Genomic DNA, 25,153 nt, shown 5'->3' on the forward strand with positions numbered 1-25,153 from the left:
CAAAAGTTTTCCTCAATAATTTGCCCTCAGATAAAATAATAAAGCAATCACCTTGCACCTCTTATTAGTCAATGCAATACAATCATCTGCAGAACTGAAAATCAGACAGTGAAAACATAGTGATCCAGTGGCTAATAATCATTTACTTCAACTTTAAAATTAACAAAAAATGGCTTCTATGCTGTAACGTTGCAGATTATTCAAACTTTCTACATTCCAACAATGAAAAAAAAATCACTTGCTTGAATGCAAATTGGTTTGAAAGTGCATTGCCTATGATCATTCTTAACACAAGCTTTTTAACTGCTTCCACTCTTATATTTAGGCTTCAAAGAATGAATCATTTGATCTTTCTTTGCAATTTGCAAAAACAAATCTTTCTCCTTGAGAATGAATGATTAACATAGACACAAAACAAATAATCACAGTCACAGAGTTAGATCATGCAAGGACAGCTTCTCACATTTACAAATATATACTTGAAAACATGAGAGAGGCAGTAAATGATGAAATTCCTTTTCTGTTCCTGATAAGATTCAATCAAAGTGTTCAATCCCTGCCTAAATTACGACATTCATCCAACTCATCATAATGAATTACTTATTTGCTATTTGATTGGCAACTTCTGGAGTGCAAGAATCAAGTGGCAAAGCTAGAGATAAAAAAAAAAGCTTCAAATGTTTTTAAAACAGTCAGATAAATTTGTGTATGACTGATCTACCGTTAGACGATTCTGAATTGAGGAACACAGTTGTTCTGTTATTGTACAATGTAATAAACGAAAGCCTCCACAGTGAATCCATGCATGAGATGAGTTTAATCGGTTTATCGCTGGACTGACCATACATGCACGTCTACGACATCCCGAACAGTATACTCAAGTTACAAATGGCATGCATCACGAAGTCACGAACTAGTTGACATGCTTCCTACAACACAAAACATCCATGGCAACCGACTGATCAGAGACAAGAGGAATGTGCGCAAGTGGGAACGAGAGGGCGGGGCGAGATGTTTGGACTCACTGCTGTCGGCGCTGGTGCGCACGTTGGCGTAGACCGACTCCCCCTCGCCCGCCTTGTTGAAGGCCCGCAGCCGAATGACGTAGTTGGTGTTAAGATTGAGGTCCTTCAGCTCCACGTAGCGCTTGGCAGCCTCCAAGTGCAATATGGTCAGGTCGGGAATGTTTTCGCCGTAACCAAGGAGATAACCCTCTACCAGGATCACTGCTGCCTCCAAATGCTCCCAGTGCATATTGATCTGGTGGGCATATGGTGTCACCTGGATGATCGTTGGTGCTGGGGGTGGCACGCGCTCTGTCCACACGCACCATTCAGCAAAAATATTTTGTCGAGATATTCCACAATTGTATGTCATTTTCGTGTTACCCCCACGTTTGTGGTTCACATGTTTGTTTGTTCACAGTGTTTTGTCATTTTTTTTTAGTAAAGTGAATAGATATTTCATGGAGAAGACAGTAGCAATAGGAAAGAAGATGAAGAAAGAATGACGATGTGTTGATTAGAGGAAAGGAAGATTCCACATTATAAGAACCTCAGAAGATTTGGTTAGATTCATTTTTAAGTCCCATAAAGTAAAGTGGCAATCCTGATATTTTCAGGGTATATCATTGTTCCCATTTTTAAAAATATCTAGCATATCTTCCCTTTCTTTTAAATCTGGAAGATGCTCTGAGATTATAGCAAGGAAGTTTCACTGAAGAAATTCTTAGCTAAAAATATGTCCAACACATAGATGACAACAAATATACATGTAAGCTTTGAGTAGAACAAATGCACTGAAGCAGATTAGTACACCAAAATATATCTAACCCCCTCCTTAGTTGAGTCTGTTATAACTGCCTATCAATCTTCTTCGCTGTTTAAGAAAGGCAAGAGAACTAAGATTAGTATCATAAGGATAATCATATGTTTGTTTTAGTACCAATGTGTACCATATAACAGATAATACAACCTCCATGATTGATGCCGACATTTGAGGAGAAAGTTACAACTGGAAAGAGAGTAATTGTGTTAAGATTCGCACATGGCATGTAAGGTGTTCAGAAGAGTCATCCTTTATAGTATTGTGAAACAGAGGCATATTCCAAGAAGGGAAATTCAGATTAAATGATCCTCAATTCACCACGAGCAGAACAGGTTTGGGAGAGATTTTTTTTTTATAGATTGAGCTGGAAATAAGGAGATATGGGGGTGGAGAGTGGCCCTGGATTCTCACCATTGGGAACAATAGCCTCTGTTCGTCCAGGGTGCCAGTCGGTGAATGGTCCTGTACCGTTCACGTTCACCATGGCTATCTTTATCTCGTAGTCTGTCTCCCTCTCCAGGCCTGAAAGAGATATCCAAATATGTACAGAAGAACAAGTTCAATTCACTGCATTCTCATGAACATAACAAAAAATCATCATGGGGACATCACTTTGTTTATACATCATGCATGTAAATTTTTCTATTCTTCTTTCCTCAGTAATGATGCATTTCAAGCAAATAAAAATCCTTCAATGCGCTTAATGCTACATTTGTTATTAAAAATGGTAATGTCATAAAGCATGATACAAGCAGAGTTAATTCTTTGCCTGACATTACTACAATATCAGGTGCATTTTCAAATTGCTACATGTATACTGTTAAACATGATATATTCGTGGCACAAAATTTTGGTAAATTGGAGCCGACGGCCTTTTTTGTGGCATGAAATTTTCGTGAATTGCTACTGGCATTCAATGCATATAGTGTAGACAAAAAATTTCACATGCATTTTATTTTTCGTGAATCTTGGCGCTCGCGAAATTCACGAACATTCCTCGTTTCACAGTAAATGTACCATTAGCACACTGTCAAAACTTATAAATCAAAATTATTCAAGAGTATACATGGGGGGGGGGGGGAGGACAAAGCTAGAAGTCAACATCTGAACACCAAGTCCTCCTCATAAACCATATCATGTCTCACAGATAAAAAAAATTCCTGAATATCTTGACCAATCACTTGCACTTCACTCTTTTTCCTCTCTTCCCAACTCTTTGCACCACATGCACACTTCTTTCTGCACAACAGTTGTGCACGCACGAAGTCCAAGCAGTTGTTCAAATGTCATTTTCAATTCAAGTTCTGCTGAATTAGAGACAGATTGCCATTTGGAATTGGCTTTAAGTCGCCTATTGACCATGTTGCATAGCCACTGGCGATTCTCATCAAACTTATGCGTTCAGTTGAACGATCAAACCATATTCCTCTTGAGTAGATATCGACAGATTAAAAACTTTCCTGCACGACAAGTAATTGCTTTAAACATTTACAAGTAATTCTGATGCAAATCATGGTCATAGAGTTCAAGAAAAAATACTGGCTGGACTGGTACTCATGGCTAACCTCCTGTATACAGTACATGCCACATATTTTGCAAGGTTTTTATTTTCATGAATTTCGTGAGTCTGGTGCTGTTCATGAATTTTAATAACAAAATGCAAAAACATTAACTCTGAACCTGACATGAATGTGTGATGTGCATACACAACATTTCTCTGTTTATTCACTGTACTCCACAATTGTGAATTTAACCACTCGCAAAATTGTTGGGAAGTTCTGATTCATGAAAAATTAGACTTGCTATGGTGTATAAAGTAGTTCGGCAGTCCTGGGGATAAACATGTTACCTGCAAGTCTGTACGAGGTCTGTGTTCCTTCGATCTGAACATTGATGATCTCCCCTCCTCTCTCCCTGTATCGCAGCTTGTACTGGGTGATCTCCCCATTGCGTTTGTTGAGAGGGGGTGGAACCCAGGAGATATCCAGGGCGTTGGGCACAGAAGGGGCGGGGTGTACGCTCACGTTGCTAGGTGGGGCTGATGGCACTGCATCGGATGGGGTGAAGGCATGAATGGGTAAATAAGGGTGTTTGTTAAACATTGCTTAAAAGTTTGATTGAAAAAAAAAATGATAAAAAAATGATGATAATGGAAATAATAATAATGATAATAATAATAATAATAATAATAATAATGATAATAATAATAACAATAATAATAATAATAATAATTATTATTATTATTATCATTATTATTATTATTATTATTATTATTATTATCATTATTATTATCATTATTATTATCATTATTATGATAACAATAATAATGATAATAATAATAACAATAATGCAGATTACAGACAGTTACCAAATTTCAAAACATAATGTCACCACAGGACAAGAAAGGTAAACCTACAACTGGCAAAATTATAATTAAGTTCGGGTTATCAATTAAGTAAACTAAAAACTTTGTAACTGTTGTGCTGCTTTCAAAATTGTTCCATCAACAGTGCATATTCATAGTCACAAAAAGCCACTGTATCATTTTTTTCAAGAAACATAAAATGCATGTTGGAGTTGTTATCATATCAAGAGATAAGGAAAAAAATTCTTCAAAAAAGAATTAAAGTCTGGTCAAAATTACTTGCTCCAGGTGTCCGAGCTGTAATAGAGGTGGCACCCCCGGGACCATTGTCATTGTAAGGGATAATGGCCAGTTCATACAGGGTGTAGATGTCCAGGTCTGAGAGGATGGTGCTGGTTTCGCTGGCTTCCACCATGTGCTCAAACGTACTCCCCATCATCTGGTCCGTACCCCGGATGATGTACTGCGTGAGCGGGCCATGCGTGTCAAACGGCGGTCGCCAGGAGACCTCCAGCGAGCGGGAGGTGATGGGGACGACCCGCACGTCCGATACCGAATCGGGAGTGTTACCTGTGGTGTTGAAAAAAGTGGGACATGACCACATCTTGAATCAATTTCTGTAAGAATGACTTCATATTGGCGGGGTCTTACCATCTAAGCAGGTGCACACATCATCTTAACCCTTTAAACTCCTTGGGGAATTTGCCAAAGAAATTATTATCCCATCATCAAATTGGCAACACTTACTTTCAGATGAAACTGGTAAAATTCAATAAATCTGCCCGAAATCAGACAAAAACATCACAAAATTTGCTGATATGAGAAAGAAACAGGAACTTTAGTCAACTTAAACTAGAAAAATACTGGCAATTCAAAATTCAGTAACAAATATAACAAACAAGAGGTGCTTGAAGATTCTGCATTTGAAACAGCACAATCACATACAAACAATAAAGGCACAAATGAGAGAACATTTTTCACTAAAATGAATGAAATACTAACAATTTAAATCATAAAAATTATGATAAAATGATACAGCACCAAACCACACAAGTGCAGGTGCTGGAATTTGATGATTGGCACAGTATTTTATCAGACTAATGCATCTACAGTACAATTACAAGGTGGACACATTTGCTTCATAATGTGAGGTGATAAAAGAGGATGCTACAAACTGCAGCAAGCGGCATGCATACTCGTATCATCCGGGGTATTGACGATGATGGTCTCCGAGTGCTCGCCGAGTCCATTGTTGTTTTCGGCGACGACGTAGATTTCATACCGGTGGCTGGGAAGAAGGTCAGTGATCGTCTTGACCAGGGAATCCTTGTTGACCTCCACCATCCTCACCCTGTATCATCAGAGAGGTTGGTGGAGAAAGGAGGAGGAGGAGGAGGAGGAGGAGAAAGAGGAGGAGGAGGAGGAGGAGGAAGAGGAGGAGGAAGAGGGCAGTGGAGCAATTGGAAGGTTGGTGGAAGGAGAGTACGAAGGAGAGGAGGATGGTAGAAAAAGTGGATGGTTATTGGTGGAGAAATGAGGAGGAGGAGGAGGAGGATCAAGGAGGGCGATGGAGCAATTGGAAGGTTGGTGGTAGAAGAGTAGGAAGAAGAGGAGGATGGCAGAAAAAATGAAAGGTTGATGAAGGAGTAGGAGAAAGGAAATGAGGAAGATGGGAAGGAAAGCGGATGGAAGTTGGTGGAGAAGGAGAAGGAAAATGGAGAATATTGGTAGAGCAGAGAATGAGAATTAAAGTCGTGGAAAAACACAAACAACAAGCAGGTGAGTCAAATGAGGTGTGGAAACCTTCAGACTTTTCACACAACTACACAAATATTGAACCAGTTTCTTTTAAATAGATGTCTATTTTGAATGAAGAAAACCAACATATCAAAACAAAATTCAATCCTTTTCTCAAGAAATCCTGATGATGCTAATCTATTCATTTATACAGAACTGAATTGACAGTATCCAACACACACTCAAAAAAAAAGATCACAAATTGACTTGATTTCAGCTGGAGTTTCTTTCAACTATACACAGTTTTTCTTATGTGGCCTTTGTTCTCTCCTGTATTTCATCATAAATGACAAATATCCATGACAGAGCAATGATACTGATCTGGAGCAGCCATGGATCCTTACAACCCTTTTTAGCTAATCTGCACACCAAATTGAGGGTGTCAGCAAAGATATCACAGGATGGATTATTAACAAATAGGGATTATCTGATCATGCTAATCCCTGATGTCTCCCAATAGTAGTCAGGAGGGACTTTCACATACTGACATATGGGTGGGTATACATAACTTTCACTGTGCTATTAATAAGCTTCATGAAAAAGCATCCTCAACATCCTATACACACACACACAACACAACACACACACACACACACACACACATACAAACAAACAAACAAACATACAAAGAACGAAAGAAAGAAAGAAAGAAAGAGACAAACAAACAAAAAGTTTAAACAGTTACAGGTAGGTACATGGTCAAATACAGAAGTTGAAGCTAATTGTGACTTCATTATGATTCTACATGTAGGCCACTGACGGACTCGACAACCCACCTGCCATTCTCCGGCCTGATGTATATTCTGTACCAGGTCAGGGTGCCCTTGGTTTGAAGCGGTGGTCGCCATGACACCGTGATGCTCTGTGGGCGGACATCCCTGGCAGTCACATCCAGGGGCTGGCTGGGCACAGGGCCCGTGGGGGGTGCTTGGGGAGCAACAGTTGTCGAGACAGATGGTAATGTGGGGGCCTGTGTCAGTACCGGGGGTTGGGCGGTGGTAGGAAGTTGTGGAATGTCTACTCCTATTGGTGGAGAAAGGGGGTTGGGATGGGGTGGGGTGGGGGAGGGGGCATGCAAACAGAAAACAATACATCCAGCTATAAGACATGCAAGCATGCAGCATACAGGAAATACACATGGGCGCGGCACAAATATCTATTAAACACATAAAGGTGCGATACTTACAGCAAAACCAGTTCACATCGTCACAAGTATGCAGACCACTGTTACCATGGTAACCATGCTTGACATGCAGAAACATCAAACAATATCAATCTAAGAACAAAACTCTGAAGAAAGATGTAAACATAATGTGGCATTCATAGTCCAACAACAAAAGTAACGTCAATTAATAAATTATGTAATACCACCATTGACCCGTTTTAGAAAGATGGGCTGATTTTGCTATAACACATATTTTCCATAGACACCTGCCCTAGTATTCTTGGGACTCATCTCCAACGGAAAAGTCATGGCTCGAAACCTGACCTTCTTTTCTGAAGTTCCACCAGTGTAACATTGAATCACTTAATCAAAAAATCAAAGCCTTGGTCTTGTGAAAATAAATACCTTGGTGCAGAAAATGGATGATATAAAACAACATTCTATTTCTTATTTCTCCCTTCTGAACACATTCTTAATGTTTTTTATTACTATTTAAGCAGTAAACAGAGATATAACACATTCAACCAGGGAGGTAGGTCTCTTCCCACCTTGATCCCTGATACATTCCTTCATTCGTTCGTATTTATCCAATACTGGATTAAGTCAAAAGTATGCCTATCGATCATCATGAATAGAACCAAAATTACTGTTGATAAAACATTTGTGTGGCAAATTTCAAAAGTGCTGGGCCTACTGAAGTTGGTTCAATAAACAATACATGAAATCTCATGTTTACATTAATTGGGTAGTCTGATAAAAGTTAACAAGTAGAAATGAATAATGAACTAGATGTAAACAATGTATTTCCAAGATTTAACACCAAGAAAAAAAGGCAAATAAATCAAAAGAAAATTTATTTACACATAGAACACTACTTACCATTTCACTTAAAGTTATGACATGTACACAAATGCAATTCATGCAGACATGTTGGGGTATACATTGATGAAACGTTATGCTATCCAACAAGAATAATGCATACGTGTAGATATAATGCAATACTATCAAACAAATAATTCTTACAAAGGTGACACCATGCAAGTAACAAGTCAAATACAATTAAGATCCAATTCACATCTGGAATACATGCACAGCAAATGATATGATCACTATACATCATTCATCAAGATTTCAATCAAATATTCATCATTTGCAAAACAATCATATCCTAGATTGGTGAAGAGCTGGTCAGTCGAAGAGGACTAATTGAAAGACTGCAGTTTGTGACATGCTAACCCTAGCATCATAACAAATGTAAGAGATTTGTATACTTCATACCACCACTAATTGATTGACTCCTTTAAGATGCAACATCTATCGGTAGCCACACCACGTCGCTTGGGGCCTTGTTTTGTGTATTGAATGGGATGCAGGGCATTATGTCTAGAATGGAAATACAAGAGGAGGCCCCCAAGCAGCAAAATTTGATCAAGCCAGAGCTGTCTGGGAGTCAGGATGCATGCAGCCGAATCTTAGATATGAATCTCTCGAAGAAAAACAGAAAGATGAAACGGAGTTTGTCTGCCGGAAGCATCACTGGCAATTCCTCTCTACTCCGCTCTCATCACCCTATGGTTCTCTCTATCCATCACTTTCTTTTCCCTTTCACTTACTATCAAACATGCACACACACACTCACATAATACACTATCTCTTTTCTTTCATGTTTTACAAACACACACTCACACACACACACACACACACACACACATGCATACACTACTATCTCTCTCTCTCTCTCTCACGATCAAACACACTCAAAGACCCACCCAAACATGCACACACATGTTATCTTTCCTTCTCTCATTTGCAAACACACTCATTTACATTGTCATGAATATGTATTTATGTAAAGTAAGTATGTATGTATAATCTGTTCAGCCCACATGGGGCAGAGGAAGATTCGAGACTCTTGGGACTCTGGTGCTCGAGGGGAAGAATAAAGTTTCATTGTTGCTTTTTATAAGAAAGTCTGGTATGGTGGTGATCTGTTTAGTGTCAGAGATGATACCTGTGACATGCTGAGATGCCACCATCTTTTCCTCTCCTCCGTAATAACATGTGCACACACATACACATACACACATGCACACTATATCTCTCTTTTTCTTGCACTTACTACTACACACAAACACACACACACATAAACATACATACACACAAACAGACCACACTATTTTTCTTCCTAACTCATTCTTATCCACACATACTGGGTACAACCTATATCTCCCCATATCTTGTACACACAAACTTGATTTCTAAACTTGCTTTCTCTGTCTGTTTGTCTGTCTGTCTCCCCCCCCCCCCCCTCTCTCTCTCTCCTGTAAAAAGTGACAGTAGTCCATCTCCCTCCCCTATTCCTTGCCTGACGATGCAATTAATCTTGCACAACCTTGCTGGGGGGACTTCACCAAAACCGCAGACACTCTCCAAACACGTGTGGCAAACACATCTTCCTGCAATATGAATAGGGCATGTTTTCCCCATTTCTACTGCAAGACTCCAGCCTTCCTGTCTCAGTGCAACATCTTTTCTCTTTTTCATCTTCCCCATCCCCCCCCCCCCCCCCCACCTCATTCTGGTCAACCTTGCCTCTCATTTCATTCATGCTTCTTATCACAGCTTCATCAGTACTTCTCAAACTGCGGACACCTTTGAGTTCAACACTTGCCAGCTGATATATTTCCCCTTCCATCTCTTCACTTTGTTTTCCCATTGTCTATCATTAACCCAATGAAGACTAGTCCCGAGTGTACTCAGGCAGGTGTCTGTGGAAAAATGTGCGTTATAGCAAAATTAGCTCATCCTCAACAGGATCACTACTCATTTTTGTGTGTGTGCATTTTTTCCACACCATGCAAGTTTTCATGTTTGGTCTCTCCACATTATCCTGCAAAGGACAAAAATTTCTCCTCACAATACATGCTTGAAAGACTTTCTCACTCTGACGAGAATGTGTTTGTAATGGTTCACAAAAATGCCTCTGCTCAATGTAAGGAGACTATGGGGTTTAGAGTGGGCAATCTTTATTTCCTTATATTATGATGTATTCTAGCCTTTTCTTCATTCTCTGCATTAAATGGCTTCCTTCCTCCTCCCGAGATTTTAATACCTGACTCCAACATGGCACACATTACCAATAAAGAGATGACAAAACCTCACATGACTGTTAGACTGACATACCTGTCTTTCCCCATCTTATACACTGTACATACTATATATTACTTCATGATATTTACAGTGAATAAATAAACAAACAAGCAAACAAACCTCATGCTTACTGATCATTGGGTACATTCCAAGGGAGACTAATTGTTGATGATAAGATTTACTCCCTCATGTCGGATTAGCCTCCACAAAACACCTAGCTTAAAGATATAAGTTTTGCATGAGAGTTCCATTCAATGACTGAACCACCGAAGTCTAAGTGCTGCCATGACCCCAGAAACAACTGGAGCGCTGGCATGAGCCCCAGGGTCCGAGGATTTTCAAAATCTGAAAGTCGAACTATGGCAAAGGTGAAAGCGACTATACAAAGTAGTGTTACTATATTATGCATGTGTAACGGATTTATGTTCTGGAGGTTGAACAGAAAGCTAGGCTAGCGGCAAGGAGGTTCACAGAAAAGTCATTCTAGCTATTGAGTTCATCGAGTATTGTGACCACATGACTAGAAACTGCAAGTGGAGATATAACCCCACTAGAGCATAAACCACCAAAAATCTTGTAGTTCTAATCTTCAACAAATTGTAAAGATTGCAAATTGTTTTAGTCCATCTCCATGAGGTTAAACTACAATAGCTAATCATTGAAGTTTCAATTTCAAATTGATCTGTAAGACTACCAGCGTTATGGGGAACCTAAATTTAGTGTAACTTCTTTCTTCAACAATACTTTAATACTATGTCAATACACAATATATGCAATGCCTAGGCCAGCACCAGGAATAAGCAGGAGACACAAGGCAAAGACAAACTACATAACAGACTCATGTATGTCACAGTATGGTATCAGAGATATTTAAAAGATAACATCTGACTGTCATGAGATGAAATACCATAAAAAATGCAGGTACTGCCAATGTGATATACTCATACAAGCAAGAACTACAGGAGTATGGAAAGTGTAGACATGATCTAGAAAGAAAATAGAAACAGAAAGAGGAAGGAATATACCTGGGACACCAAACAGACTCGATCCCCCCAAAAAAGGAAGAAAACAAAAAAAGAAGAAGAGGGGATGAGAACGAATGGACCTGTAAGAGTGTTCACAGGAACGGTTGCAATCCCCTGATCACCACTATCAATCACGCAGACGGCCTGCCAACACTTCTTGCGATGAGATATAAATATTGATTTGAGTGTGCAGTGAGAAGCTTTGCATATTTTATGAATGGTTCTCACTCTTCCATACCTTTGCATTGCTTCCACTCGAGGTGGCCCCCGGAATTGTTTTTCCTCTTTATTTTGTTCTTTAAATTTGCAAACCTGAACTTACCACACTCTGCTTCTCACTGTTTGTGTCTCTGTAAGTATATGCCTTTTTGTTGTCTTTATCAGTGATGTTACATTTCACATCTACCATATTCTAATCATGCTTTCTCGACTTTCAGAAGCATTTCTTCAATTAGCTTTGCACATATATCATCAGCTGAGAACTATTCTAAGATTTGGGTGTAAAAAAAAACCCACCAAAAATGAAACAATAAATTTTCATGAAATAAAAAATTTATCTAATAAAAATTGGGTAGATTTATAAGCACTGTTCCAAATATGGATTAAAATAGTGCCTTTTTGGTTTTAATCTTTAACATTTTACTGAAAATGAAAATAATTTCAAATTGACACCATAATGTATAGGAGACTGAGCTCTACGACATGATACAAATAACTCTATACCCCCAAAAATTGCGATAAAGCCCTTCTGAATCTCAGCTGACAATATACTTTAAAGATTCCTTTTGTCTTGTTTATATATTTGGTCACATAAATTCCATCTTCTTCTCTTGTTTAGCATTTTCTCTCACTATCACTGCTTGCATGCTACTAATTTATAAAGCTCATGAATGTTTATCACTATCTTTGCTATTAACTGTGTTAAGGCCACTGTAATTGTGAATTTTTTGCATTAATAATTATATTCTTAGCAGCTGTGGTGAGTATCTGTTCATCTCATTTTCCTTGCATCATTTGAACTTCACTTATCTGTATGCTCCAGAATGCACAGATTATCACAACACGATGAACAATCCAATGAGTTTCTACTAGGAAAAAAAGTCTCGCAAGATAAATTACTGAATGGAGATTTTGAAACTTTCTGCATCATAAACTACTCACCAAAGGCTTGGAAAAATAAGTATAAAAAGATTCAGACACAAATCCTTCAACCAACCCCGGAATCATTTCTTCTTTTGATTGATTTATCCTTCATTGATCAATGAGCATTTTTTTCTTTTTTCTTTTCTTTTTTTTGTATTGCAGCATATAGTTACACTTTGTATAGTCATTTTATCAAATTATCACCACATTCTATACCATCTCTTGGTCTGAAAGCAATGCTCTTCTAGGCTGCTGAAAGCTCAGTGATTTTAACCTCCAATCACAAATCACCCCTCTCTCTGATTCAAAATTACACATTTGAATACGAGAGGACTTGTATTATCTTCATCAGTGGAACTCGACGACATCAAATTGCCTGAACTCCTTACAAATCCATTCCCAAAATCTTCCAATATCCTTGGCCTACTTAGGTTCCAGGGATTTTTATTTTTATATTTAAAGGACAGGACAGTTGGGATGAATTCTGAACTAAACTGTATCAGAGCATGAAAGGGGCCACACAGGGATAGCCAGCGGTGCGGAGAAAATGTTTGGTAAATGCTGTGTACTCAGTAGTGGCCTGATAATCACCAATTTCACACGGCGCCCCTGGTCATCGAAAAAGGTGCGTGTGGGCAACTACGCCCTCTACTCCTAAATAGAGGCAACTAAACAGATGAATGGACATCAAAAGCTGACCATGGATTTTAAACAATTACGAAGAGAGAAAAACACACACAGAGAGCTGTGAGTCTGTCATGCTTTGGATACAGTTCAAGAGAGATATCACAGTTTTCCCTGCACACTAGGGAGTCCAAGTCACTTTTAAATTGTGAAAGGCGATGGTCCAGATAACAAGTTTTCAAGGTTTATGTGTCAGTTTTTACTCTCAAGTGAGGTTTCAATGATGGATGCAAAGTCGACAAACTTTGACAAGCACAAAAATGACCATATTGGGAAGTTAATGAACCTCTACTTTCTAGCCTACATTACCCAAGTCACAATGGTCAAGCAAATGATTCCATATTCATACGCTTTTCTTTGGGATGTAACCTGACAGGTTAATGGTCATTCCTTTTAATTCATCAACCTTCAGGTTGTACTCAATTACAGTAACTATTGGTTTGACAGAGCAATCTCATATTTGGCTGTTTGAACATCTACCAATTGAAATAATATGGACAAACTTTTGAAATAATAAACACAAACTTTTGAAATAATACAGGCAAACTTTGGGGAAAAAAACAACAACCAAAGAATGTGTCAGTATTGATCAGTATTCTGAAGAAAATCACCCATATTTTGACAGATCTCTCAAATCCAGTGAGTACCTTTCAGTTTTATGCTTTAGGATTCCACTTTTTCTACAAATTGCAAGTGTCATCTCACTTCTTACCAAAGCAATTATCAGTTTTATGACTTGGATCCATAATACTTATTGACGATCTTTTCAAGGAAATGGCCCTAACAAGCACATAATGAAGGATTGATATATGACGATGATGATTACGTTTCTTTTTTAGCTGTTCTTGAGAACACAAGATTGGCAATTTCCCGTCCCATCCACCAGATGGAAAAAAATCATGTCTTCTCGGTCATTCAACTCCTTCTAGCCACCTCACTCTCCAGTTCCTTTTTCCCCTGATCGTAACGATCACAATGGAAAAATTGCCGACTCTCTCGCGGAGAATACTCGAGAGGCGAAATTGCATTTCCCAAGCGCCGAGATAAGAAAGATTTCAAACCCCCAGCGCAACATCACTGGATCATGTTTCCTCCATTGGAAAAGTCCTCCAGTTTGCGAGATGAAGGGGGGAGACTTGGACTGCTCGGAGCACCCCGCAGCCCCCCAAAAAGTAACATCTGCCCGTGCCAGAGTGGTGGGATAAACATAGAACGCTCATCGTCACCACCAGTGCACTTGATCATACCAGGGGGGCTCCCGAGGCATCCATGAGGGCAAACATTTGCGAAATGGGATACACAAATGGTCGCGGCGATGTTATTGTTGCTCTTTCTTTTGAAACAGCTCTAAAATGGCATCTCTGATATGGAATATAGAACATTTGTACAAACAGCATAGAGAGAAAGGGACAGGAAGGGAAAGAAAGGAATAAAAAAGGAGAGAAAGGAATAAAATGGGAGAGAAAAAGACATACATGGAAGCAGTGGAAGAGAGAAAACACATGGACAGAGAAAAAGAGAACCAATGGCTGTATTAACAGAGAGAGAGAACGAGAGGAGAAGAAAAATCAAAGCCTTGGGGAATTTGTATTGCAAAAAAAAAATTCATGCTGTAATCGCTGAATTGGCTCCTCTCAATTTTGCTGCCGAACTCATCTCGGAGAAAATGTAGATGGAACAAAAACGTCTTTAGATATGCACAAAGTCAGAAAGAAATTTACAAACATTGACTCTAAACTTACAAGAGAAATCAGAACTGTCAAGTTCTTATGTTGCCAATTTGAGACTCCATCATAGATATGGCACACTAGAGGCTTTTGAAAATATAAAATAAGCTTAAAATAATAAAATTCTTTAAATCTGCACAAAATCAGAAAGGAATTTTGCTCTAATTTCAAGAGTGAAATCAGAACTTTGAAGATCTTATGTTGCCAATTTAAGACTCTATCACAGATTTAGCAAATTTTAGGCTTTTGAAAATGAAATAAGCTAAAATAATAGAATTCTTTAAATTTGCACAAAATCAGAAAAGGATTTACAAACATTTGCTCTTAACTTAAGAAAGAAATCAGAACTGTGCCATTCTTGAAGTTGTTGCCAATTTAAGACTCCATCGTAGATTTAGCAAATTAGAGGCTTTTGAAAAAATAAGCAAAAAATAAAAAATAAAACTAAAATAAGCTAAAACATATGAACAATGGGCTGAGAAGAAAGAGAGTCTTCTGCTCTGCCTTAAGAAATGTTCATAATGAATAGTTGAAAAAATACAATTCTTATTTCTTTTTCTTTAAAACAAAAGACTAAAAAAGCTAGAGTATCAATGCACAAAATGTGATTTCTGAGAGATGATGGGTTAAACATGTGACTGGCTGAGGGAATGGATCAACCTGCTTCAATGTGTCGTGCATCGCATTAGCTATATTGTCAGGTGAGAAATTCTGCACCATATACGCACTGAGGCACCACTTCAGAGAAGGGACGATGAAAAAAAAAAAAAAAAATTACTGGTATTCCATTCCACAAACACCAACTGTGGTGAAAACGAAGATTCCATTACAGTCAGTGAGAAGTAGGGCACATGACTTAACACTCAAGATTTCACACATAGTTTCCTTTTATGATGGACATTAGAATCTTGAAATGTCTACTTTTATCTCATAAAAAGATCACGTTCTTCAGAGATGTAAAATGCTGATTACAGAGACTCCAACCCAAAGCACCTTCTGATCTGGAGATTCTCCCGCCTGAAACCCCTAGCCAAACGGGAGACTCCAACTTGATGTGTGCGAAGCGCGAAGTTCCTAGGGTTCTAGATGCTTTCTGATGCTATCTAAGGTTTATTTTTTCAACATACGATAGAAATAAGTAAGAAATCCTTTCCAACGGGAGACAAAGAGCCAGGGCGGGAGAAATTGAATCTCAAGCGGGAGAACGGGAGATTTTGCAAAAATGGGTTTTCGGCGGGAGATCTCCCGTCGAAAACGGGAGAGTTGGAGTCTCTGTGATTATGGAAGAAGTGGTTCTGCCCCACAAAAGATTCTCTAGATCTTATGCACGCCACATTTGATACAAGAGAAACAGATGTAGATAATACACAGTCATGCAATTAGACACTGTAAAAGCTGTTATATTTTGTGAGGGTTTCATTTCCATGAATTCTGCAAATCATTGTTGGACTGTGCATATAACAGCACTCGAAAACGTCGCCATGCGCTAGGGTAATAGCGAACTTGCAATAGGCTCAGCGTCAATTTCTGAAAACAACAGCTCACAAAAATGTCTGTGACCTCTTCATTCGCGAAGATATATTGCATCTGTACAGTATTGCCTTTTAGTTTTATAACACTAACACACACACACACATACACACACATGTCAACAATAAATTTTCAAGTACACATCTTTACTTTGTTAAACTCAAAGGTATGATAATTACAAAATGTATGCGCAGATTCAACACATGTCACACCAAATTCCCATAAGCCAGGGCTTAATGTCCATGCTTTCTCTTTCTTCCCTTCTCTTTTTCTTTCTTTTATTTACAAACACATTTCTCTTTTGTTAATCTTTTTTTTTCTTCCCATATTTCTCAAGCAAGTATCCATTTTCCAATCCACTCTCACAGTCTCTTTTCCTTCTTCCTTGTTTTTTTGTTTCATTGTCCTTTTATCTATTCTCTACAGTAGTCCATATTCTTCAATCAGAACTGTACAGTAGAAATGTAGTCATTGTAGTGTTGCATCTACAGTGAAAAGGTCACTATACCATTTTGGAAACACATCAGTGGAAAAAGTTACTGTCAATTTTTTCCTCATTGAAAGTTTCTCTCTATTTGTAATGCTTCACCACACTCTAGTTTTATCATGTTTAGTAATTAATGCAAAATGTCTATTTTCTCCCCTTTTTGTCACATTTGTAATTAAAGCATCACTCTGTGTCATTCTTGATAAAGGGGAAAAAGTCTCGACAAGCTTGGCACAAAAAAATCTATGAAAGATGATAACAAAAACAATAATAATATGAACAACAAAAAACAACAAAAAATCCCCTGTTTGCTTCCCTTGGCATCAAAGTCTCGACTCACTTACAATCCTGACTTCTTCAAAACCAATCGACAACTTTTACCGTTCTTTTACAATGATAACCCTGCTGTGTTTGTGTGTGCCATGAAATAAACAACAACAAATAACAACAAGTCAGCAATCTGGGAGGTACAAGGCAAAAAAAAAAGGCAAAAAAAAAAGGAAAAATAAGGAGAAGAGATGCTTGTATCCAAAGCTGAAATTCAGCTCCACTGCCCCAAAGCTTACATCTCCATTCCCATCTCAAGTCTCCATCTCCAGAGACAAGTTGCAGTGACCTCTGCCACACTCCCTCGGAGCGCAAGCAAATCAAGTGAGCTGGGCGGAGTCAGGAGAATCAAGATGGGGAAAGAAAGAGGAGAAAGAAAGAAAAGAAAGAGAAGAAACTTCTTGTTGCTGGTTAATTCTTTTTTTCCCACCTCCAATCCCAAGGAGATGAGTACCACACCGTGAGGAAGGATGCTGGCGGCTATGACGAACAACAGGTGAATTTGTGTTAGTGGTATCCCGCATCACCACACCGCAGCCCAGCACTGGATGACAGGGGTGGGGTGGGGGGGGGGAGGAGGAGGGGGGAGAATGATATGCCTCCTCCCCAGTAAATCAGTGTCAATTCTACCTCCCCTCCTCCCTCCTCAACCCCCTCCCTACCCACCCACCCTCCTAACTTCCCCCTACTAGTCCCAAAACCTGGGTCCTGTCTTAGGTTCCAAACCCCTGGCGATTCCTGGGCAGTTGGTATTGATTTAGGAGCTGGAGTATTTTGGGGTGCTACAAAGCCGAAAGATGCACGGAGGAGAAGGGAGGGTATCTGTGGTGCTACCAGCAAACTTTTCATTACAACAGAAAAAGAAAGACAGGAAAGAAGGGTCCTCTCACGTGTCATGTCTCGAAATAGTATGAAAGGGCACAAGAAATAGGAGTAGCCCACATTCAAACAGAGCTGCACCAGCAGTGGTAGATATTGAGATCCGATGGATGCAAACGTGTAGTCAAGAAACCTACACAAGGTGACAACAACATGAGTACTAGAAAGACGTTTTACCCTTTCGCTTGGAATCCTAAATTTCAGCTTCATCAAAAGATGATCGCAGTCACATCATTTCCTTGTACTAAGTCCCTGAACAGTCATGCTCTATTCTCTCTCTCAAAAAAAGAACAAAAATAACCATAAAGCCAGACCAATCATTGTTATAGGTATGAAAACGTGCCTTATTACGTACCCACACTGTACAAGCGAAACACTTTGCCACGACAGCACAGCTCCAAGCATGCACCGTTTGCGTCATGAGCGAAATAATTCACAATCATGATGATCATCATCATAATGATACAGGCAAGGGAGGAGAGATGAGAGTGGGGGGGGGGGGGGGGGGGGGAGGAGAGCAAGAGAAGGCCAGGTAGAGGTAGAGAATGAGACCCACAAGGATATGATGCAGAATCCCCTCAGGAAACATCCTGCTTGTTTGACATCTGTCCCCACTGGATTCATAAAAATGGCAGAATCTTGCCCAAAATTTGCCAAAGGGCCTTGATGAATAGCATTCTATAGTTTCCTCATCATCCCAACTCTCTTCTCCTTCTTCCTTTTCTTCTTCCTCTTTTCCTTCTTCTTCTTCCTCAACTCTTTCTTCATCCTTCTCGTCAGGCGTACCCTGCATGTTTTCAGCGCTTTTGATACTATCTCCTTAATTTCTCCCCCAAGATACTCTGTTGCCATGGCGACGATGATGGCAGTGGCTCGTGAGGGGGGAAGAGAAAAACATGGGGTGACAAAAGCGAGACAAGGTGTTTGGTGAATAATGGATGAGACGCTCGGTGCCTTGCATTATTCATGGTGAGCTGCGGTTCTCACATACACCAGGTGAGAGCGCGGCTAGTTTAGTCCCACACAGCATTGTCAATCTCTGCTCCCTGTCTTGCTTGGAATTATCTAAATTTAGGGTGGCTTTCTTGTCATGGGAAAGGGGGGGGGGGGGTAGTCTCTCTTTCTGATTTCTTGCAGCCCACATAGATCCAGAATTCTAATGAGCAAAAGAAACATTTCCAGAGCAGAATTGATAAACAAGTCATTACACCCCTTCAGGACTGGCATCCAAAAATACCACGACATCTAATACAGGAAAGTCACCAGCGGTCACGAGAGACTCGCACAACCCTTAAACTTCTGCCAAGACTCGCCGAGTGGCCTCCTAAAATCTGGAACACCACGTCAGCTGGGCCACTATCAAATCAACTCTCTACACAGGGGGGACCCCACATTTTACAAGCAACATTTTTCAGTCAGGACCCTCTATATTTCACAGAAGAAGGTGACTTAACTTCACAGTATGATGAAAAAAATTCAATGAAATTTGCTTTAGACTCACTTCATCCTGTTGTTAACATGATGATGATGATGGCAATAATGAGCAGTATTCACATTATGCCATTTGTCTGTAAAGAACATTCAAAGGCACCCAAACACCATACAACATCTATGACATCTACAAGGCCTACATTTTCATTAAATGTTCTGCTGAAAAATGATAAAGATGGAAGAAAATTTATAATACCTATTGCATCTTGACCACGAATAGTGATAAATGTGCTCAGAAATGATAAATAAAATCATTATAATTTTCATTAAAGAATAAAAAAATTCGTTAAAAAATATCCTGGATCTAGCTAACAAGAATGGTTGATAATAAACTTCAGTTCTTCTTCTATTCTTCAACAAGAAAATAAATCAGACTGCATTTTGTCATTATTTGCAGAACACTTTTAGGGAAAATAAGTTACCTCATAAAAGGATTATGATCTCTAAGCATTTTCGAGCTCCATTTTTTTTCTAATCATGTAAGGTTGTTTGTCGTATGGTTGTTCACAGTAATCAAGTGAAAAGAAAGAAATATACTCTAGCACAAATCTGTCTCTTATTCTATCAGTGTTGATATCATAAGATTTTATTAAATGAGCTAGCATATCTTCAGACTTACATTAAAGATCTTCTCTATTTCTGGTAAAAAGACATCCATTTCTAAAGTCAAAATGTGCAAATCCTGAAAATTTTGCTAAATTGTAGCACTCCCTTGTTTTCAATGACACACAGAGATATTAAAAACAAAACTCAACTACAGCACCCATTCAGACTACTATAGTCTCTGTAATTCCCTCCTCACCATTAATGTTGGGGAAGGTATAAAAGGAACAAGATGGGGTGGAGGGGGGGGGGGGGGGTGGAGGGAGTAAACTTTAACAAGATGCCCCTGAAATGACAGCATCTTCTGTGCAAGCACTTTGGCGTCAAAACCAAGCTGCCTCCATCTCTGGCGGAGAAGTGTTTCCATCAGGAGAGATGGAACCACCCCACTTTGAATAACATGAGTTCTCTCTATGTCTATAAAGTATTTATCTAGTCCCTCCCGCAGACATGACCAATGTGCACTTGAAGACTTATTTATTTATTTTTTGCCAATCCTCGCGCCTCTGCTCTTACCCCCCCCCCCACCTACCCACTCTTCTTTTTACACAGAATGATGAATTAAACATGCTAACACGATCTCATTTTGTCTCGCCTACCACAAAATCTGCACATTTCCATCTTGTTTCCGCGCATAAGTAGCACGAAATGAATGCAAAATGCATTCTACATCACGGTGTCCTCCTACATCATTATTGAAGTAATGCGCATACCGTGTGCCATACGAAAATTTTGAATTTCTCCCCTTGGCATTTGTGGTATTTTACAAAACAATTCACATACCTGGTATTCTCTACTTGCTTTGGCAGTTTCATTGAACCCATTCTAATCAAAATTCTGATCAACAATGTTCTCCGCAATAGAGTTCAACCCAAGGTAAAGAAACTATTTTGCTCCCAGCTTGGAGTTCAGTGATCTTGTGTTTAATCATAAAATTTCTCAAAGCGCCATCTTGTTAAAGCTTACCTGAGGGGCCCTGCATGAAAACAGGAATGATGCAGTGTGCAATGTAAATTTTTCATCCAAAACACATTTCTAATGTACTGAACTTCCCTCCAATCTTCCTGCCACATAAATCTCTGTCATTGCTCTTGTTGTAGTTTTGTTTGTTTGCTTGTTTGTTTTTGGGAGTCCCGATGATGCTCTAAATTGCCGTTTCAAAATGTCATTACCTATACACCAATATCAGATTGTGGGGCACTACGAGTGGGGTAACAAAAATATTGCATGAGGCTGGGACACATATGCCATGACACAATGACTGAGTGCAATATTTGGCCCTCACAAGGGCAATATTTTTGGGTATCCCCTGAAATAAGAACATCTAATATATCAGTGGTTATCTGCAGATAAAATATAGCAATTTATCCCTCTATCCGAATCTAATGAAATTTTTCACTGTTCAACAATCAATAAGTTTACTAATCATTGGCTAGAGGATACATTAAACTTGGATCAAAGTATGTGCTGTTCTATCTGCCCACAAGTTAGTGTCGGTCAAGTCTAGCAATGGACTCTGCAGTTTTTAAGCATTAAACTCTGTGGGACTTTGCAATATCAGCATGTAGTTTTTGGCAGCAGAGAAATTTCCTGAAAAGTTGATTTCTTCTGAGAATGCACACCTATGAAAAGGTAAACTAAATCTTAGGTTAGTGTCCATTGATCTTTGAGAAAAGTGAAATTTTTAATGGAATGCATATTGGACATTCTCTACTATAGGAACCAGACAACATAAAGATAGAAAACAACAACGACATATTGGTATAGTATAGCTGAAATGTCAGATTGCAGTTCTCATACATTTGGATGATTTTCATCTTTCTTTTTTTTTTTTTGGTTACAAAAATATGCAGTTCTTGGAACATTAGAGTAAGAAGAAACTCATTTAGTTCATGGATATCTGTTCTGCAGATATGGAAAACCAGAATAGCTCATCAGGAAAGTTTATCAAAGACAGGGGGAGGGGGGAAGAGTGGAGATGCAGCTATATATTGGTAAAAGCAAGTTTAAAGCTCTTGCTATCACCTCTCCTAATGCTCGCGACCCACTTCTCATTTCCATTTCACGGGATTATTTTTGTCAAAAAAGGCTGTTATCTCATTATGCCATCCTTGGGATGTGGTCATAAAACCCCTTCTACCCTGCGGACATCGCTCCCGCCCACTCTCCCTTTTTTCACTTTCACTTTTATCAAAACATCACTCCCACTCTGAGACATCTATCTTGACATGCAAATGTCTGTGGGTAATTACGCCCCCCCCCCCCCCCACCATCTTGGACGTAATCACCCATTACGGCAGATCGAGTCATTGAAAACCCTCAGAGTGTAGTGCCACTGCTAATTCCAAACCCTTCAACTTGCAAACTATTTCCAAAATTCCAGCAATCCATGTGACATAAGTATTTACTTAATCGGTGATATAAACACCCTTGAAGAAAATTAGACACATCACAATAAACAAAAAATAAATATCTCGCTTCTTTGTGACATAATATTTCAAATTAAATGGAAATGTCTCTCTATATTTCCCTGAGTACACTTTTAGATCTATATTGGATTTCACTTAGCCGTCTCACGCTGGTTATTTCCAGACCAGCTATTTGCAATATTCCTTTCATCTATAAACAAAAAGGGTCTGATTCAATTTGTTGGGAAGACCTGTCGCATTGGTTTTTCCGATCGATACATCTCTCCAAACAGATAATGAAATTCCCAATTGATACCGACAACTGCAAAGCAGGATGGATGGAAAAAAAAAACCAGACCATTTTCAAATCAACGCCAAATGATGTTGACTTAAAATCAATATGATATGCTCTACCTCATCTGTACGAATCAAATAGAAAATGATCTTGTCCTTGCGGCGACGAGCGGCAAACGAAAGCCACCTCAGTGAATGCGCGTCCATATTAAATCAAGAAGTGTCAACATTAATTGAAGCTACGGCTAAGCTTACAGCTTTGTTGATTTGGGAGGTTTTTTTTTTTTTTTTTGCTTTTGTTTTGGAAAACTTGACTGATGTGGGTGATACACTGAGCAAAATACATTGATGCACCTGTTGTTGTGAAGATTTGGGAGAAACATTTGAAGAAGCCTTCTTGTGCAACTCTTCTCAGATGAACACAGTCTGCCTCAGTCAAATTAGGACTGACTAAACACATGAAGAAACTGTCCACACCCATGGTACTTTCATGTCATACTTATTTTTGTAAGATAAAATGTAGAGTAATTTATCTGCTATGATGATGGAATTACATATATATATCATCCATCAGCACATTTCCTGGACAGGGTTGGTAACCTCAAAACTAAAAAAAAAAAAAAGAGGGATGTCATATAGGATGGTCTTGGCGAAAATGAAGAAAATTTAAGTTTGTTTGACTACAGAAAGTTTGATGCCTTATCCACCTGTTGTCTGAATCTCAAAGTCCAAGAATGTATTGCGAAATGCAAAACTTTTGGAAATGGGTCTGTGAATGGACCTGTTGCATTTGAATACCTATTCCTGAGTGCTCGACTGCATCCCGACTCTAAAGCCCCTTGTTCAAAGCTTGCTTTATCTGTTGGCTCTTTTTTTGCCCATTTCCAAGATATGTTTGGGTGGTTGTTTTTTTTTTTATAAAAGGGGATGGATAATGCATCACTGAAATAATGTTTTTTTACTGAAAAATGCTAAATCAAGAAATTAATGCTTGGTGACATTGAATGGTTGTCATGGCAACATGTTGCGTATAGTGGATCCTTCTCCAGATGAAAAGAGACGCACACAATACACAAGGATCTTCCAATAGCAAGGACCTACCTATTCTTTGGCATTCTTTGATGCTCTGTTATCCATAGAGGAATATGCATCAAACCTCTTCTCTGTACTTTAAACTCACACACACACACACACAAACACATGCACCTGACACAAACTCACCACACACAAGTACTCACTGGCCCGTCTTATTCATTACGAGAAGTCATTGCCTCCTAGGGCGGCTCTTGCTTCGTTGCCATGGAAACAGCATGTAATTTATGCACGACAGTGGCAATTTCTTTTTTCTTTTTGAATTTCCCCTGCATTTTCAAATTCCTGACTCCCGAAAGCCCACTTAAGGAAATTTGTGGGGGAGAGGGTAGTAACATACGAAAGGTCTGAACTAAACGGGATGGTAACGGAATATTTAAAGAACACAACAACATCTTTGAATGCAGGTCTATTGATTTTGTTCAACATCTTCATACTAAGCTGAGAAAGAAGAGCGTGCCATATGGATTGCTTAATCCTAGCATTCTGTCTACTAAAGCCGATAATATATGTATCTGAGAGGAATGGCGTCATAAACAACAAGAAGTAGTCATATACTGCGTTCTCTTATAGCAATGGAGTCTTTTGGGAAATGGTGGTATATAGTCTATGAGTTTTAATGTCTCATAGTTTTTGTTTTCTATATTTTGAACTCTACAGATAAACCAGTCATCTGTAAAATATCAACAACCAAGTAAGAACAACAAGACATATACGTCCCGTGTCATCGAAACTGTAGAGGATTGTAGAGACAGAGGCTTTAAAGTGCTTACCATCCGGTACGACAATGAGTTGGGCCGTGGACTGGATGTTGCCCCAAGGATTGCTGGCCGTACACTGATACATGCCCGAGTCCGCTATCACCGTATCCTTGATCGTGAGGTTTCTGATGCCGATCACGTACTCGTCGGCGTTGAGGATCACTGCCCCGCCCCGCTTCCAGACGATGGGAGAGGTCGGGATGCCGTACACGTTACATCTGAAGGTGAACGATTTTCCTCTACGAACGTAATTACTCTGGGGCCTCTCTATGAAGTATGGTGGTACTACATTGAGACAAAAAAAGAAAAGAGACAAAACAGACACAGGGTTCATACGTAAATATCAGTATGCACATTCTACTGTCAGATAAGAATATAATATTGTCTAATGCAGGCTT

General features: G+C 39.1%; 1 protein-coding gene across 1 annotated transcript in view; it reads right to left on the reverse strand.

Moving 5' to 3' along the window:
- Positions 1-25,153, reverse strand: part of LOC139739093 (neogenin-like) — a 170,484-nt gene that overhangs the window by 33,423 nt on the left and 111,908 nt on the right. Inside the window, exons 7-13 of the mRNA XM_071649713.1 lie at positions 24,768-25,040; positions 6,766-7,012; positions 5,389-5,543; positions 4,472-4,762; positions 3,677-3,874; positions 2,239-2,349; positions 1,026-1,316 (exon numbers count right to left, since the gene is read on the reverse strand). Of these exons, the coding sequence (XP_071505814.1) occupies positions 1,026-1,316; positions 2,239-2,349; positions 3,677-3,874; positions 4,472-4,762; positions 5,389-5,543; positions 6,766-7,012; positions 24,768-25,040 (1,566 nt within the window). The remainder of the gene's footprint in view (positions 1-1,025; positions 1,317-2,238; positions 2,350-3,676; positions 3,875-4,471; positions 4,763-5,388; positions 5,544-6,765; positions 7,013-24,767; positions 25,041-25,153) is intronic.

This window comes from Diadema antillarum, unplaced genomic scaffold, assembly GCF_040938485.1.
Source record: "Diadema antillarum isolate AM-2024a unplaced genomic scaffold, OU_Dant_1.0 seq00000782_RagTag, whole genome shotgun sequence".
Lineage (NCBI taxonomy): Eukaryota > Metazoa > Echinodermata > Echinoidea > Diadematoida > Diadematidae > Diadema > Diadema antillarum.